At 42.0% G+C, this 17,825-nt stretch overlaps 1 protein-coding gene across 4 annotated transcripts in view; it reads left to right on the top strand.

Moving 5' to 3' along the window:
• The window catches only part of stoml3a (stomatin (EPB72)-like 3a), a 35,941-nt gene that overhangs the window by 691 nt on the left and 17,425 nt on the right, over window positions 1-17,825 (top strand). The window contains exons 1-3 of one of the 4 annotated variants that reach the window (XR_010892116.1): window positions 154-269; window positions 5,456-5,539; window positions 6,367-6,625. Coding sequence is in view for 1 of the 4 variants with exons in the window: in XM_067364484.1 (XP_067220585.1) it covers window positions 160-269; window positions 6,367-6,625 (369 nt within the window). In the remaining 3 variants the exon portion in view is untranslated. Of the gene's footprint in view, window positions 1-153; window positions 619-5,455; window positions 5,540-6,366; window positions 6,626-17,825 lie in introns of those variants that run through there. The other 3 variants (XR_010892118.1, XR_010892117.1, XM_067364484.1) reach the window with 3 other exon arrangements.

A 17,825-nucleotide genomic window follows, 5' to 3' on the forward strand; every position in this document is an offset into this window, starting at 1 on the left:
CCATCTAGTGGTTAAAATACCTCGGTGTCGCTGGCATTTGTTCTCTGACTGGGAATATCGCGTTTGATGAAGTGACCTTGTGTCACAATCTTGATGTTGAGTCAACAACTTCTGCAGGATATGACAGCAACACGATAGTCTGCTTTCTCTTCTTTCCAGGTTCCAAGAAGCCCCCGCATGTCGAGCAACACACACCCCTGCCCTTGCGTGTGTGGCATGTACACACCTATGGAGGTGTTCGAGGAAGTGTGCGTATACACCGGCTTCAGGTATGTTTTTCGTCAGTAGTAAGAATACTTCTTTCACAGGACGCTTCGTTCCGAGGCTCTTGAACATTATTGGAAATAGTGTCTGCCTGCTGCCAGGACAGACGGAGATCCGAGGAAGGGCGGGTGAGTGAGTGAGAATACCTGGACTGTGTGATCATCATGCAGAACATATGTAAGATTGCAACAGCTGAGTTTAATGTTGCTAAGACATTGTGATCTTGGCATGTGAATGTTGGCACATGAGGAAGTTCAGATAGTGTTGGGCAGAAAGGGACTCTTGACCGCTCAGGGGATTCCCTCTGAATCTGGATTAAAGATTAAGTCTGGGCTAATAATAGAGATCTCGCAGGTCAGATATAAATATCCTCGTCTTACCGAGACACTCAATTTATGTAATGTTCTGTGGCGTACGTGTAAGTTAATGGTCAAAATGTTTTCCCCTGTCTCTCTTTTTATCTCTCTCAAAACTCCGGCTGCTTAATTCCAGCTAACAAAAATATGTTGTAAGAACGTTCCCATTAAGTTATGAAAACGTCATGCGAACATTCCGTTTTATCATTTTGGGAACTTAACTCTTGAATGTTCTGTGAATGTTCTGAAACAAGTACTAGTAACATTTACCAAACGTCCAACTAAAGTGTTTCAGAAATGTTACATATGAAAAATAAAGTAATTTATAGTAAATACTATAGTGTTTTTGAACCATACTAAAGTACTTGAATTAATTTGTTGTGGTAATTATATAGTTGCTGTGGTGTGTGTGTGTGTGATATATATATATATATATACAGCTATGGAAAAAATTAAGAGACCACTTAACATTGATTTCTGAACTTGGAGTGGTCTCTTAATTTTTTCCATAGCTGTATATATATACTTGGAAACACCCCTGGTAAAGTGTGGTTTTGGACGATATCAGCATAAATCCTTATCATTTTTTTTTGGTGCAAATACATTAAAGTTACTTATCATTGAAGACTGGCAATAATAATTTTTTATTACATAATAATGGCAATATATACATGTCAAAGTCAGACATGCCCAGGTTTGTAAAAGATTTTTGGGTCAGCACGCCTTAATAGCTTCAACAATGATTGCCAATTAAGTTTAGAATACAATGAACCAATTAGAACCCAGTTTAGATCAGATAGCTGCTAATGGTGGATATTTTGATGAATTGAAAATTTAAGTTTTTTCTATGTATCAACTGTTTATGTAATAAAATATGTTTTCGTAGTTCGTGTTGTCCCTTATCAGTGCAAAATTACCACAAATTAAAAAGGATTCATGCCAATATTGTCCAAAACCCCACTTTTCTAGGGTGTTTCCAAACTTTTGTTTGAACTTTTGTATTACAGTTTAGTAGTTCTCTATAGTTCTCTATAGTTAATACTACAGTATGCTGTGGCATTCATTAACAAAGTGTTGTATATATACACACAGTATACTACAATTTACTATAGTATGGTTCAAAAACACTATAGTATTTTTTATAAATCACTATAGTATTTTTCATGTGGAACAATGTAGGCTATAAATAACATTTTTATTGAACTGAACTGAATCAACACTGAACTGACTTGAGCTGAATAATGACACTTATTGACTGCAGGAAAATTTGTATTTGTTTCTTTATTGTGAAGCTGCTTTTAAACCATTCTTATTGTATAAAGCGCTACAGAAATAGAGATGACTTGGCTTGAATGCATATTCAGTATATATTTACAAAATAAATGTATTTGTTTCTCAAAACATTGAGTTTTGATTTCAAAGTGAACAAATTATGTGTAAGTATTTTCATACATGATCATTAGGTGTAGGTAATCGGTAAATGAGTGTGCCATTTAAAGGGTTAGTTCACGCAGAAATTAAAATTAATGTCATTAATTACTCACCCTCATGTCGTTCCACACCCGTAAGACCTTCATTGATCTTCGGAACACAAATTAAGATATTTTTTATTTAAATCTGATGGCTCAGTGAGGCCTGCATAGACAGCAATGGTACTTCCTCTCTCAAGATCCATAAAGGTACTAAAAACATATTTAAATCAGTTCATGTGTGTTCAGTGGTTCTACCTTAATATTATAAAGTGACGATAATACTTTTTGTCCACCAAAAAAACAAAATAACAACTTTTTAACAATATCTAGTGATGGCCGATTTCAAAACACTGCTTCTTGAAGCTTCGGAGCTTTACGAATTCAATTAGTGGATCAGAGCGCCAAAGTCACATGATTTCAGCAGTTTGGCGATTTGATACGCGATCCGAATCACTGATTTGACTCAAAAGATTCATAACACTCTGAAGCAGTGTTTTGAAATCGGCCATCACTAGATATTGTTAAAAAAGTCACTTGCAAGATCTAGACTAGAGTGGGTTAGACTGTTTGTTTTCAAAGGGAACCCTGGGTATTAAGACTTGTATGGCTTAATATAATATAAATAATGTCTCATATTGAAATATGTAGTAGAAAACCCATAAAAGGTTATTTTAAAAATCCACATCTTTTGTTCATATTTTGGACAATGGGGGGCGCTATTTTGTTTAGGTGTGCAGTGCATTGTACAACAATGACATCAAATGGTTGCACTCGTGAGCTATTGGTGCTAGCTGTTGTTATTTTTACTGCAACACAACTCGGAAATACTGATACGATGCCACATTTTGCAACTGGTTGTAATTTTCAGTTGAAGGGCGACACTATCATAGTGATGTAAGTCACTGCTTTCCTAGCGATAAGAGGTGGAGAAAAGAATGGGAAGATGCCTGTGGACACATAAAAATTACTAAAAACCTGCGTCTTTGCTCTCTCCACTTTAGCTCTGATTAATGATAGGAGAAACAAAGTTTTTTAAAGCTTTGAATCAATTGAACCAATTGATTTGCAAAATGATTCACTGTTTCGAAACGTTCGAAATGCCACACGCTGATGACCCCTGCTGGTCAAAACTTTTTTTATAAAAATAACAATATCTAGCACCAGTAGCTCACCGAGTGCAACCATTTGACGTCATCGACATAGAATGCACTGCGCACCTAAACAAAATAGCAGATTACAAAAGAGGCGCGAGTGCAATGGTAAAAGACATCAGTCTAGTGCATGTTTACATAGAAAAAGTATGGAAACACGTTCTCTGGGAACATTCTGTGATGATCCTGTGATCTTCTTGTTTTCTGCCTTATAAAGTATCCCAAAGCGTTGTGGGTACTGCTGAAAATGATTCAGTGTGTGAGTGAATTGTTCAAATGGATCGTTTTTACAAACCTATTTGACCGATTACACAAAAAAGGTCATACATTTGTGAATTGGGCATCCTTGTTTTGATTCCACATTAATTCTGATTCTAATAGAATTGCTACATTAATTCTACATGTGCGCCAAAAATTCGACATGTCTACACAAAAAATATTCTCGTCTCTTTATAATAAAACCATTGTAGTCACTTGAACTGGTTTAAATATGTTTTTATTATATTAATGGATCTTTTTTTTCTATAGTGAGGTGTATACTATTTGAAAGATGGTAGACGTGTACAGTGGTGTGAAAAAGTGCTTGCCCCCTTCCTGATTTTTTTATTTTTTTGCATGTTTGTCACACTTTAATGTTTCAGATCATCAAACAAATTTAAATATGAACCAAAGTTAACACAAGTAAACTTGTAAACTTTAAATTAAGGTTTTTATTATGAAGGGAAAACAAAACCCAAACCCACATGGCCCTGTGTGACAAAGTGCTTGCCCCCCACTGTTAAAACATATATTAACTGTGGTTTATCACACCTGAGTTCAGTTTTTCTAGCCACACCCAGGCCTGATTACTGCCTCACCTGTTCGCAATCAAGAAATCACTTAAATAGGACCTGTCTGACAAAGTGAAGTAGACCAAAAGATCCTCAAAAGCTACACATCATGTTGAGATCCAAAGAAATTCAGGAACAAAGGAGAAAGAAAGTAATTGAGATCTATCAGTCTGGAAAAGGTTATAAACCCATTTCTAAAGCTTTGGGACTCCAGCGAACCACAGTGAGAGCTATTATCCACAAATGGCAAAAACTATGGAACAGTGGTAAACCTTCCCAGGAGTGGCCAGCCGACCAAAATTGCCCCAAGAGAGCAGCAACGACTCATCCAAGAGGTCACAAAAGACCCCACAACAACATCCAAAGAACTGCAGGCCTCACTTGCCTCAGTTAAGGTCAGTGTTCATGACTCCACCATAAGAAAGAGACTGGGCAAAAATGGCCTGCATGGCAGAGTTTCAAGACGAAAACTGCTGCTGAGCAAAAAGAACATAAAGGCTCATCTCAGTTTTGCCAGAAAACATTTTGATGATCCCCAAGACTTTTGGGAAAATACTCTGTGGACTGACGAGACAAAAGTTGAACATTTTGGAAGGTGTGTGTCCCATTACGTCTGGCGTAAAAGTAACACAGCATTTCAGAAAAAGAACATCATACCAACAGTAAAATATGGTGGTGGTAGTGTGATGGTCTGGGGCTGTTTTGCTGCTTTAGGACCTGGAAGACTTGCTGTGATAAATGGAACCATGAATTCTGTTGTCTACCAAAAAATCCTGAAAGACAATGTCCGGCCATCTGTTTGTGACCTCAAGCTGAAGCGAACTTGAGTTCTGCATCAGGACAATGATCCAAAATACATCAGCAAGTTCACCTCTGAATGGCTGAAGAAAAACAAAATGAAGACTTTGGAGAGGCCTAGTCAAAGTCCTGACCTCAATCCTATTGAGATGCTGTGGCATGACCTTAAAAAGGCGGTTCATGTTTGAAAACCCTCCAATGTGGCTGAATTACAACAATTCTGCAAAGATGAGTGGGCCAAAATTCCTCCACAGCGCTGTAACAGACTCATTGCAAGTTATCGCAAATGCTTGATTGCAGTTGTTGTTGCTAATAGTGGCCCAACCAGTTATTACGTTTAGAGGGCAAGCACTTTCACACAGGGCCATGTGAGTTTGGATTTTGTTTTCCCTTCATAATAAAAACCTTCATTTAAAAACTGCATGTTGTGTTTACTTGTGTTATCTTTGATTAATATTTACATTTGTTTGATATGTGTGACAAACATGCAAAAAAAAAAAAAAAAATCAAGCACTTTTTCACACCACTGTATAATAATCAGGGCAAATCTGAGTAGAATGTTTTTCTGCACTATGTCTCCATAGGAAGTGATGCAATATAGCAGAAGTTAACCATGGCGCCACATCCTGTCACTCAAGCCGTCATTGATCTGTCAGCCGGAGCATGTGGTAACAGCCTTTGTTGTTCATTTATTAATATATGGGATGTTGCATGCATGTCAGATCCAGAACATGCAACAAAATCCCAGTTTTCATTTCAGAGTCATTTTGACAGGCTGCCAGTGTATTTTCCACCTGTCTGATTTGCACAAATTTTGCATGATGATGGGAATTTTGTTGCAGTAAGGAACAAGGCAGAATCAGTTAGCTCTTTGTTTCTCCTATCATATTAATGATAGGAGAAACAAAGTTTTTTAAAGCTTTGAATCAATTGAACCAATTGATTCGCAAAATGATTCACTGTTTCGAAGCGTTCGAAATGCCACACGCTGATGACCCCTGCTGGTCAAAACTTTTTTTATAAAAATAATATCTAGCACCAGTAGCTCACCAAGTGCAACCATTTGACGTCATCGACATAGAATGCACTGCGCACCTAAATAAAATAGCAGATTACAAAAGAGGCACGAGTGCAATGGTAAAAGACATCAGTCTAGTGCATGTTTACATAAAAAAGTATGGAAACACGTTCTCTGGGAACATTCTGTGATGATCCTGTGTTCTTCTTGTTTTCTGCCTTATAAAGTATCCCAAAGCGTTGTGGGTACTGCTGAAAATGATTCAGTGTGTGAGTGAATTGTTCAAATGGATCGTTTTTACAAACCTATTTGACCGATTACACAAAAAAGAGTCATTTTGACAGGCTGATTTGCACAAATTTTGCATGATGATGGGAATTTTTTTACAGTAAGGAACAAGGCAGAATCAGTTATTTGAAAACATCTAAGCATTTTCTGCAGTGCATGTTCTGTTTTCATCTCTTCTGTCTTTGTAAGGTGGGATTGCGTGTGTGTTTAGTGGGCAGCCCTTTGATACAGCCAAGGTGAAGATGCAGACTTTCCCCGGCTTGTACAGAAGCTTTGTCCACTGCTTCGTGTCCGTCTACAAACAGGTTGGACTGCGAGGCCTGTATCAGGGCACCACACCTGCCCTCATAGCCAACATTGCTGAAAACGCTGTACTCTTCATGAGCTACGGCTTCTGCCAGAATGTAGTGCGCTTTGTTTCAGGAGTGGCCCGAGGCACAGAACTCAGGTGGGGTATTTTTAACGTTAAACTTTGGGCACTTGAAAAATCCATGATAAAAATGCAAATTATTACATGTTAACAACTATGAAAATCTAAGCAAATAGTGAATTTTATTATTTTATTTTTGTGTGTGTGTGTGTGTGAAAAAGATTAAATTTTTTATAGTCATTTCAACTACACCAACCAATTTTGTCATGGAAAGTTTTTTTTTTTTTTTTGTTAAGTTAGTGTGCTTGTTTACCAAGGAGACACCAGAATTAGTGAAGAGTGAATCTCAACCTCTGTGACTCAATGGTATATATATATGTATATAAATATATATATATATATATATATATATATATATATATATATATATATATATATATATATATATATATATATATATTTGTAATTGAAAATTAAATTAAATTATTAAAAGTGTTGCCTGAAATAAGTTGAAGTATACTAAAAGTAAAACTGAAATCAAAATAAATGAAAGCTAAGTATACTTAGAAATAATAATAAAAAAACCTAAACTAAAGTAACCATTTTACTATAGCTTAAAGTAAAATTGAAATGAAAACTAAAAATATAAAAATAAAAGTAAATACAAAACATTAAATGCTATAATAGTATATAAATAATACTAAAACAACACTGATATATATATATATATATATATATATATATGTATATATGAAAAATGACATTATATATGAAATATGACATTTTAAATCTCTGAAAAGCCAAGACAGTGTTGATTCTTGTTTTATTACGAGCTCTGTCGCATTCTCTCTTTTTCAGCAGACTCTCCTCTGTTCATTTTTTCAAACGGGTTGTCCCCTGAGGTTGGAGATTTAGCTGCTTCTTGTCAAACTTTCATTGGCTCTCATTTATCAAATGATCGTACGCCAGAAAACTATGCGCATGCTCGTTTCCACGCAAAAGCGGTAGCTACGATCAAATCTCACGTCAAGTCTCAGCTCGTGTACGCACGTTTTTGAGTCAGCGGGAACTTGCGTGCAGCATAATAAATCTTGTGGAGAACTGATATGTGAACATTAAGATTATTTTCCTTTAACCATTAAACGACACGATTAAAATGTCAAATTAAAATTTAATTAGAATAGATGCGTGCAGAGAACAGAAAACATAGCCTATAAAGGAATAAAAAAAAAAAAAATAGGACTACATGAAATATCACTAAAATTTTTAACAGATTGACAAAACAAAAGAGAAAAACTGCATCAAGTAGGGTTATGCTCATTTGACGCTTTGTATTCATTTTCTTTATCTTTATATTAAAATATTTATTTTTATTTGATTAAATCCAATTGATAGCACGGGCGCCTCACTCACACGCTGGCGCAAAATATCAGTTCTAGCATTGCTAACTTTACGTTTCAGCCATCTATCAGCAAACTAAATGCGGAGAAAGTTAACACTGCTCAGTTTAATGGTCCAAGTACATCTGTACCAGTCGGCACGTTCAACGCCCATCCAAATACATTTTTGCGCATGCGAAGGATGATGTTTTACGTGGATATTGAAACAAGAGTGAAATAGAAAGCTTTTTTTACATAATAAACAGTAGTTCAGCAACTAATAAATGTTACATCACGAATATGGAAATGTTTGGATTCTTCCCGAATGAGAGCCCAATTCAGTTTTGCTTTAAATAAATTCATTTCTGCTTTATAATGAATGCCACTATAGCCTAATTTGTGTTTCAATCAAATTCTTGATCTGTTATGAATAAAAAAAAAAATTCTGTGGAGTGAGGTACTGTTATGATCACCGTCTGTTCCTGTCAGTTCCCGGACTACATTACCCATAATCCTCTCTGCCAATCACCTGCACTCACTCCACCAATCACTATCACTAATCACCACACCCAGCTGCAGTACATTAACAGGACTATAAAGGACTTTCACTCACACCACCTCACCGCGAGGTCTTGTTTACTATTGTAGCATTTCTGAGCGTTTCCCTGTCTGTTCTGCCTGTTACCGTTTGGACTGTTACCCTGTTTATCCCTGTCTGCCGCCTGCCTCGACCTCTTGCTTGTATCCTGACTACGATTCTGCCTCTCCCTTGCTATTCCTGTTTATTCCTGTTTAACCCTGCCTGTACGACCACGCTCACATTTAATAAAGCTTGCAAATGGATCTTACCATGAGTCAGCATTCGTTACAGAAGACCTCGCCATACCAAGATCCAGCAGCTTTTCTGAGCATGTCCAGCCTCAGCATGGACCCAGCATGGTGTCTCGTCAGCTTGCGTCAAGGTAACCGTACCCTCGAGGCACATATCCAGAAATTTTTGGATATTGCCCATTCATCTGATCTGCCGGACTGTGCCCTCATTGACTTCTTCGTTTATGGATTAAACGAACCACTAAAAAACTGTGTACTCACCAATGGTCCCCGAGGGTCGTTCGTGGAATTCCTGGACTTTGCCTTGTTAACTGTTGGTTCGCGTTTTACTGTGGGTGTCGCGGAGGATTCCGACACCATGGTGAATCCCGTAATGATCAGCGGAGACGAGACACCATGCTGGGTCCATGCTGAGGCTGGACATGCTCAGAAAAGCTGCTGGATCTTGGTAAGCTCTAAGGACTTGGGAGCAGTCTGCCAGCCCGAGCCCACTGTTGTCCCAGAGCGGCCCGCTGCCGTCACAGAACGGCCCGCTGCCGTCTCAGAGCAGCCGTTTGCACCGCTGGCCGCTACGCACTCAAGCCCGCCGGCCGCTACGCACTCAAGCCCGCCGGTCGCAACTCTCTCAAGTTCGCCGGTCGCAACGCTCTCAAGTTCGCCGGTCGCAACGCTCTCAAGTTCGCCGGTCGCAACGCTCTCAAGTTCGCCGGTCGCAACGCTCTCAAGTTCGCCGGTCGCAACGCTCTCAAGTTCGCCGGTCGCAACGCACTCAAGTTCGCCGGTCGCAACGCACTCAAGTTCGCCGGTCGCAACGCACTCAAGTTCGCCGGTCGCAACGCACTCAAGTTCGCCGGTCGCAACGCTCTCAAGTTCGCCGGTCGCAACGCTCTCAAGTTCGCCGGTCGCAACGCTCTCAAGTTCGCCGGTCGCAACGCTCTCAAGTTCGCCGGTCGCAACGCTCTCAAGTTCGCCGGTCGCAACGCTCTCAAGTTCGCCGGTCGCAACGCACCTCGGCTCTCTGGATGCCATGGACAAGATGGCTGTTTCGTCAGTGCCCACGGGCAAGATGGCCGCCCCTTCGGTGTCAAGGAACATAGGGGATGCTCCAACCATCGAGTCCGCTCCAGAAACTGTGCTACTTGCCCTGCCGGTGCCCCACGAGCTCCTTGTCCACGAATCGACTATGGCCACCGTTGATTTCCGCAAGAACTTTTTTTGGGGGGGCCATATACCAGAGGGTGGGGAGCTTGTGGGTGGGGACCCTGCACGGCCGCAACCATCAGCGTGCTCTGAACTGCTAGGGCCGCCCGTGGACTATAAACCCCTATGGCCATTAATGGACTTTGACCCGCCATGCTCATCTTCGGACTCTGTCCTGCCGTGGTTGCCCGAACCACATGACCTGCCGTGGTTGCCCGAGCCACCTGACCCGCCGTGGCTGCCCGTGGCTCCTGACCCGCCGTGGTTGCCTGAGCCACCTGACCCGCCGTGGCTGCCCGTGGCTCCTGACCCGCCGTGGCTGCCCGTGGCTCCTGACCCGCCGTGGCTGCCCGTGGCTCCTGACCCTCCGTGGCTGCCCGTGGCTCCTGACCCTCCGTGGCTGCCCGTGGCTCCTGACCCTCCGTGGCTGCCCCTCCGTGGCTCCTGACCCTCCGTGGCTGCCCCTCCGTGGCTCCTGACCCTCCGTGGCTGCCCGTGGCTCCTGACCCTCCGTGGCTGCCCGTGGCTCCTGACCCTCCGTGGCTGCCTGAGTTCCTGGACCTGCATTGGGGACACTGTTCCTATCTGCATGCAGGTCCCCAATGCACCCACCCACCCTCCCTAGCTGTTCCTTTTACGCCGCGAGGACGCGCCTTCCGGGAGGGGGGCGTTATGTTATGATCACCGTCTGTTCCTGTCAGTTCCCGGACTACATTACCCATAATCCTCTCTGCCAATCACCTGCACTCACTCCACCAATCACTATCACTAATCACCACACCCAGCTGCAGTACATTAACAGGACTATAAAGGACTTTCACTCACACCACCTCACCGTGAGGTCTTGTTTACTATTGTAGCATTTCTGAGCGTTTCCCTGTCTGTTCTGCCTGTTACCGTTTGGACTGTTACCCTGTTTATCCCTGTCTGCCGCCTGCCTCGACCTCTTGCTTGTATCCTGACTACGATTCTGCCTGTCCCTTGCTATTCCTGTTTATTCCTGTTTAACCCTGCCTGTACGACCACGCTCACATTTAATAAAGCTTGCAAATGGATCTTACCATGAGTCAGCATTCGTTACAGAAGACCTCGCCATACCAAGATCCAGCAGCTTTTCTGAGCATGTCCAGCCTCAGCATGGACCCAGCATGGTGTCTCGTCAGCTTGCGTCAAGGTAACCGTACCCTCGAGGCACATATCCAGAAATTTTTGGATATTGCCCATTCATCTGATCTGCCGGACTGTGCCCTCATTGACTTCTTCGTTTATGGATTAAACGAACCACTAAAAAACTGTGTACTCACCAATGGTCCCCGAGGGTCGTTCGTGGAATTCCTGGACTTTGCCTTGTTAACTGTTGGTTCGCGTTTTACTGTGGGTGTCGCGGAGGATTCCGACACCATGGTGAATCCCGTAATGACTGCCACACCCGAGAACACGCATACGATGGCAGCCGCAACAAAACGTCCTGTCTCCGCTGATCGCCCAGAGCAACGTCACGCCTCCGCTGATCGCCCAGAGCAACGTCACGTCTCCGCTGATCGCCCAGAGCAATGTCACGTCTCCGCTGATCGCCCAGAGCAACGTCACGTCTCCGCTGATCGCCCAGAGTCACGTCACGTCTCCGCTGAACGCCCAGAGTCACGTCACGTCTCCGCTGAACGCCCAGAGTCACGTCACGTCTCCGCTGATCGCCCAGAGTCACGTCACGTCTCCGCTGATCGCCCAGAGTCACGTCACGTCTCCGCTGATCGCCCAGAGTCACGTCACGTCTCCGCTGATCGCCCAGAGTCACGTCACGTCTCCGCTGATCGCCCAGAGTCACGTCACGTCTCCGCTGATCGCCCAGAGTCACGTCACGTCTCCGCTTATCGCCCAGAGTCACGTCACGTCTCCGCTGATCGCCCAGAGTCACGTCACGTCTCCGCTGATCGCCCAGAGTCACGTCACGTCCCCGCTGTTGTTCCAGAGCAGCCCTCTCTCCTTGTCAGTTCTGTCATGGCCAAGAGGGCTGTTTTCACTTTTTATGTATTGGCTGTCATGTGTGCGTGGAGGATGTACTTGAGCTCTAAGGACTTGGGAGCAGTCTGCCAGCCCGAGCCCACTGTTGTCCCAGAGCGGCCCGCTGCCGTCATAGAACGGCCCGCTGCCGTCTCAGAGCAGCCGTTTGCACCGCTGGCCGCTACGCACTCAAGCCCGCCGGCCGCTACGCACTCAAGCCCGCCGGTCGCTACTCACTCAAGTTCGCCGGTCGCAACGCTCTCAAGTTCGCCGGTCGCAACGCTCTCAAGTTCGCCGGTCGCAACGCTCTCAAGTTCGCCGGTCGCAACGCTCTCAAGTTCGCCGGTCGCAACGCACTCAAGTTCGCCGGTCGCAACGCACTCAAGTTCGCCGGTCGCAACGCACTCAAGTTCGCCGGTCGCAACGCACTCAAGTTCGCCGGTCGCAACGCTCTCAAGTTCGCCGGTCGCAACGCTCTCAAGTTCGCCGGTCGCAACGCTCTCAAGTTCGCCGGTCGCAACGCTCTCAAGTTCGCCGGTCGCAACGCTCTCAAGTTCGCCGGTTGCAACGCACCTCGGCTCTCTGGATGCCATGGACAAGATGGCTGTTTCGTCAGTGCCCACGGGCAAGATGGCCGCCCCTTCGGTGTCAAGGAACATAGGGGATGTTCCAACCATCGAGTCCGCTCCAGAAACTGTGCTACTTGCCCTGCCGGTTCCCCACAAGCTCTTTGTCCACGAATCGACTATGGCCACCATTGATTTCCGCAAGAACTTTTTTTGGGGGGGCCATATACCAGAGGGTGGGGAGCTTGTGGGTGGGGACCCTGCACGGCCGCAACCATCAGCGTGCTCTTAACTGCTAGGGCCGCCCGTGGATTATAAACCCCTATGGCCATTAATGGACTTTGACCCGCCGTGCTCATCTTCGGACTCTGTCCTGCCGTGGTTGCCTGAACCACATGACCTGCCGTGGTTGCCCGAACCACATGACCTGCCGTGGTTGCCCGAGCCACCTGACCCGCCGTGGCTGCCCGTGGCTCCTGACCTGCCGTGGTTGCCCGAGCCACCTGACCCACCGTGGCTGCCCGTGGCTCCTGACCCTCCGTGGCTGCCCGTGGCTCCTGACCCGCCGTGGCTGCCCGTGGCTCCTGACCCTCCGTGGCTGCCTGAGTTCCTGGACCTGCATTGGGGACACTGTTCCTATCTGCATGCAGGTCCCAATGCACCCACCCACCCTCCCTAGCTGTTCCTTTTACGCCGCAAGGACGCGCCTTCCGGGAGGGGGGCGTTATGTTATGATCACCGTCTGTTCCTGTCAGTTCCCGGACTACATTACCCATAATCCTCTCTGCCAATCACCTGCACTCACTCCACCAATCACTATCACTAATCACCACACCCAGCTGCAGTACATTAACAGGACTATAAAGGACTTTCACTCACACCACCTCACCGCGAGGTCTTGTTTACTATTGTAGCATTTCTGAGCGTTTCCCTGTCTGTTCTGCCTGTTACCGTTTGGACTGTTACCCTGTTTATCCCTGTCTGCCGCCTGCCTCGACCTCTTGCTTGTATCCTGACTACGATTCTGCCTGTCCCTTGCTATTCCTGTTTATTCCTGTTTAACCCTGCCTGTACGACCATGCTCACATTTAATAAAGCTTGCAAATGGATCTTACCATGAGTCAGCATTCGTTACAGGTACTAACGTTCGTAAGTATTTAGTTTTATTTACAGGTATTATTATTTAAATTAATTTTATTGTTTGAAATTATGAGGTTAAGGGGTGTTTTTAGGTGTTTTGCTTACTATAGTGAATTAAATATTGACTCATTATTTATATTTTGTTCATTTTGAAGAAAAAAACATAGTGTACCTTTAATTGTGTGTATTTAGGATAACATAACATGCTAGCTGTGAAATTAGCCTTAGCGAGACAAAAGAGTGATTAATATTTAAAAAACAATTAAAAATGTAATTTACACCACATAATTATATAATTTATATAACCACTTTATATATAATTTGTCAAGGTGGAAATTATACTGTTGTGGGAATTTTCAAGAGTGCACAGGACCAAGAGTTGCCATAGTTGAAGAAACAGCCACATTAGTGCTTGTCATAAGCTGGAGTAACTGTCATGATACAGTGAAAACATGAAGCTCTATTAGACCTGTGGGCGGTTTATGTTATTTAAATGGTATGTGTTAAAGCGTTGAACACTTGTCTTCCCCCTTTTGCTACATACAGTAATTCTCATGTGCTTATGTTTCACAAGTCCACTCAGTATTCATGATGCAATTCAATCCGCAAGGACAAGCTGTGTCATGTGACCCACTGCCTGCATGTTCAGAGCGCTTTTCTTGACTCCATAAACATTACGTTTAAAGTCAATACAGGGAATTCTTTCGTTTACCTCTATGTAAATGGTATAGTTGCTAATGGGATCAGATGGCAATGCTATGGTACACTGATATAGATTACCATGGTGCTTTGATTACATATTTATAACCATGATATTTACTATATCATGTATATATATATATATATATATATATATATATATATATATATATATATATATAAATAATTATATTATTTTTTTAAACATTTCCCACTCTTATTGTATAAAGGTCATTGTAATATGTTAACTGTCACTTCTATGAATGTTTCTTGAGCATCAAATCATCATATTAGATTGATTTCTGAAGGAACATGTGACACTGAAGACTGAAGTAATGATGCTGAAAATTCAGCTTTGATCACAGGAATAAATTACACTTTACTGTATACTGACATAAAAAAACAGCTGTTTTAAATTGGAATAATATTTCACAATATTACTGTTTTTGTTTGTATTTTTAATCAAATAAATGCAGGCTTGGTGAGCAGAAGATACTTCTTTTAAAACATTAAAAAAATCTTACTGACCCAAAACTTTTGAACGGTAGTGTACATAGTTTGCATATATATATATTATATATATATATATATATATATATATATATATATATATATATATATATATATATATATATATATATATATATATATACACACACACACACACAGTGGGTACGGAAAGTATTCAGACCCCCTTAAATTTTTCACTCTTTGTTATATTGCAGCCATTTGCTAAAATCATTTAAGTTCATTTTTTTCCTCAATGTACACACAGCATCCCATATTGACAGAAAAACACAGAATTGTTGACATTTTTGCAGATTTATTAAAAAAGAAAAACTGAAATATCACATGGTCCTAAGTATTCAGACCCTCTGCTCAGTATTTAGTAGAAGCACCCTTTTGATCTAATACAGCCATGAGTCTTTTTGGGAAAGATGCAACAAGTTTTTTACACCTGGATTTGGGGATCCTCTGCCATTTCTCCTTGCAGATCCTCTCCAGTTATGTCAGGTTGGATGGTAAACATTGTTGGACAGCCATTTTTAGGTCTCTCCAGAGATGCTCAATTGGGTTTAAGTAAGGGCTCTGGCTGGGCCATTCAAGAACAGTCACAGAGTTGTTGTGAAGCCACTCCTTCGTTATTTTAGCTGTGTGCTTAGGGTCATTGTCTTGTTGGAAGGTAAACCTTCGGCCCAGTCTGAGGTCCCGAGCACTCTGGAGAAGGTTTTCATCCAGGATATCCCTGTACTTGGCCGCATTCATCTTTCCCTCGATTGCAACCAGTCGTCCTGTCCCTGCAGCTGAAAAACAGCTGATGCTGCCACCACCATGCTTCACTGTTGGGACTGTATTGGACAGGTGATGAGCAGTGCCTGGTTTTCTCCACACATACCGCTTAGAATTAAGGGCAAAAAGTTCTATCTTGGTCTCATCAGACCAGAGAATCTTATTTCTCACCATCTTGGCAAACTCCATGCAGGCTTTCATGTGTCTTGCACTGAGGAGAGGCTTCCGTCGGGCCACTCTGCCATAAAGCCCCGACTGGTGGAGGGCTGCAGTGATGGTTGACTTTCTACAACTTTCTCCCATCTCCCAACTGCAACTCTCTCGAGCTCAGCCACAGTGATCTTTGGGTTCTTCTTTACCTCTCTCACCAAGGCTCTTCTGCCCCGATAGTTCAGTTTGGCTGGACGGCCAGCTCTAGGAAGGGTTCTGGTCGTCCCAAACGTCTTCCATTTAAGGATTATGGAGGCCACTGTGCTCTTGGGAACCTTAAGTGCAGCAGAATTTTTTTTGTAACCTTGGCCAGATCTGTGCCTTGCCACAATTCTGTCTCTGAGCTCTTCAGGCAGTTCCTTTGACCTCATGATTCTCATTTGCTCAGGTGTGTGGCTTTCCTAATCAAGTCCAATCAGTGTAATCAAACACAGCTGGACTCAAATTAAGGTGTAGTATATACTTAAATGTAAATACTTAAGTGTAAATACTTAGGACCATGTGATATTTCTGTTTTTCTTTTTTTAATAAATCAGATTTTTTTTTTTTAAATGTCAACAATTCTGTGTTTTTCTGTCAATATGGGTTGCTGTGTGTACATTAATGAGGAAAAAAATGAACTTAAATGATTTTAGCAAATGGCTGCAATATAACAGAGTGAAAAATTTAAGGGGGTCTGAATACTTTCTGTACCCACTGTATGTATATATATATATATATATATATATATATATATATATATATATATATATATATATATATATATATATATATATATATATATATATATATATATATATATATATATATATATATATATATATATATATATATATATATATATATATATATATATATATATATATAATTAGTGCAAAGCATAAATGAGTACACCCCCTCTGAACAAATACAAAAGATGTCTTTTCTTTATGATCATTAATACAATTTATGGAAAGATGGCAAAACTAAAATGCTCAAACTAAAATTAAACATATACATAATAAAAACTGAGAAATATATGCCATTAATAGCCATAAAATAAGTAAATTAGACAATTTAGTTTAAATTAACGATTGCAGAAATTAGTACAAATGTATAATATTCTAGCACTTAGTATGCCCTCCATAATTTTGAATATACTGCCCTGACCCTTCTTGGCACGGAGTGTACAAGTTCATGACAAATTGTCACATCTGTCCTGTTTAACTCCTGGATGATGAGCTCCTTAAATGCCCTGATCTTTAATGGGGAATGTTGCTCAACTCGTCTCTACAGAATCCCCCACAGACGCTCAAGAGTGTTAAGATTGAGTGCAATACATGTCCACAGAAGTTTTTTCACCTTGGGAGAATGCATATCCTCATTGTCATGTTGAAAAAATGCCCAACAATGCTGGGAATGAGGAAAGGGTAACATCTTCTGTTTCAAGTTTGTGTATTAAATTACACAGTGGTGTGGGAATTCATGACAGCATTGATAAAGCACAACTCCCTCACACCGTCAGCACTCATACATCCCTATATAAGAGCTTTACTACCACAGAACTTTACTGTGGGAACCAGGCACTTCTCACTGTACTCCTCCTCTAGCAACACCAGAACAATGGATGCTGTTAGATCCAAAATGATTGATTTGGTCTCATGAGACCAGAGAATTGATTCACAGAATCTATATTTTGTAAATATGGGCTTTGGAAATGGCTAACTGACCTTATTGTGCTTTGGCTACAGTAGGTAATTCCTGTGAGAACAATAACTATGCATGTCATTTCTGCAGGCTGCATCTTACTCTGTGAGATAAACAGTCACTCTTTTCATAGATTTTGCTGGCTCTGAGACACTCACTTGGTATTTCTCCTGCTCTTTGTCTAGCAAAAAAATCCCTCATCACTAAATGAAAGCTTAAAATGAAGGCCTGATTTTTCAAGTCCTTTTTTTTTTCTGTTACTTTTGCTATATTTTC

Source organism: Chanodichthys erythropterus, chromosome 17, assembly GCF_024489055.1.
Source record: "Chanodichthys erythropterus isolate Z2021 chromosome 17, ASM2448905v1, whole genome shotgun sequence".
NCBI classification, from domain to species: domain Eukaryota; kingdom Metazoa; phylum Chordata; class Actinopteri; order Cypriniformes; family Xenocyprididae; genus Chanodichthys; species Chanodichthys erythropterus.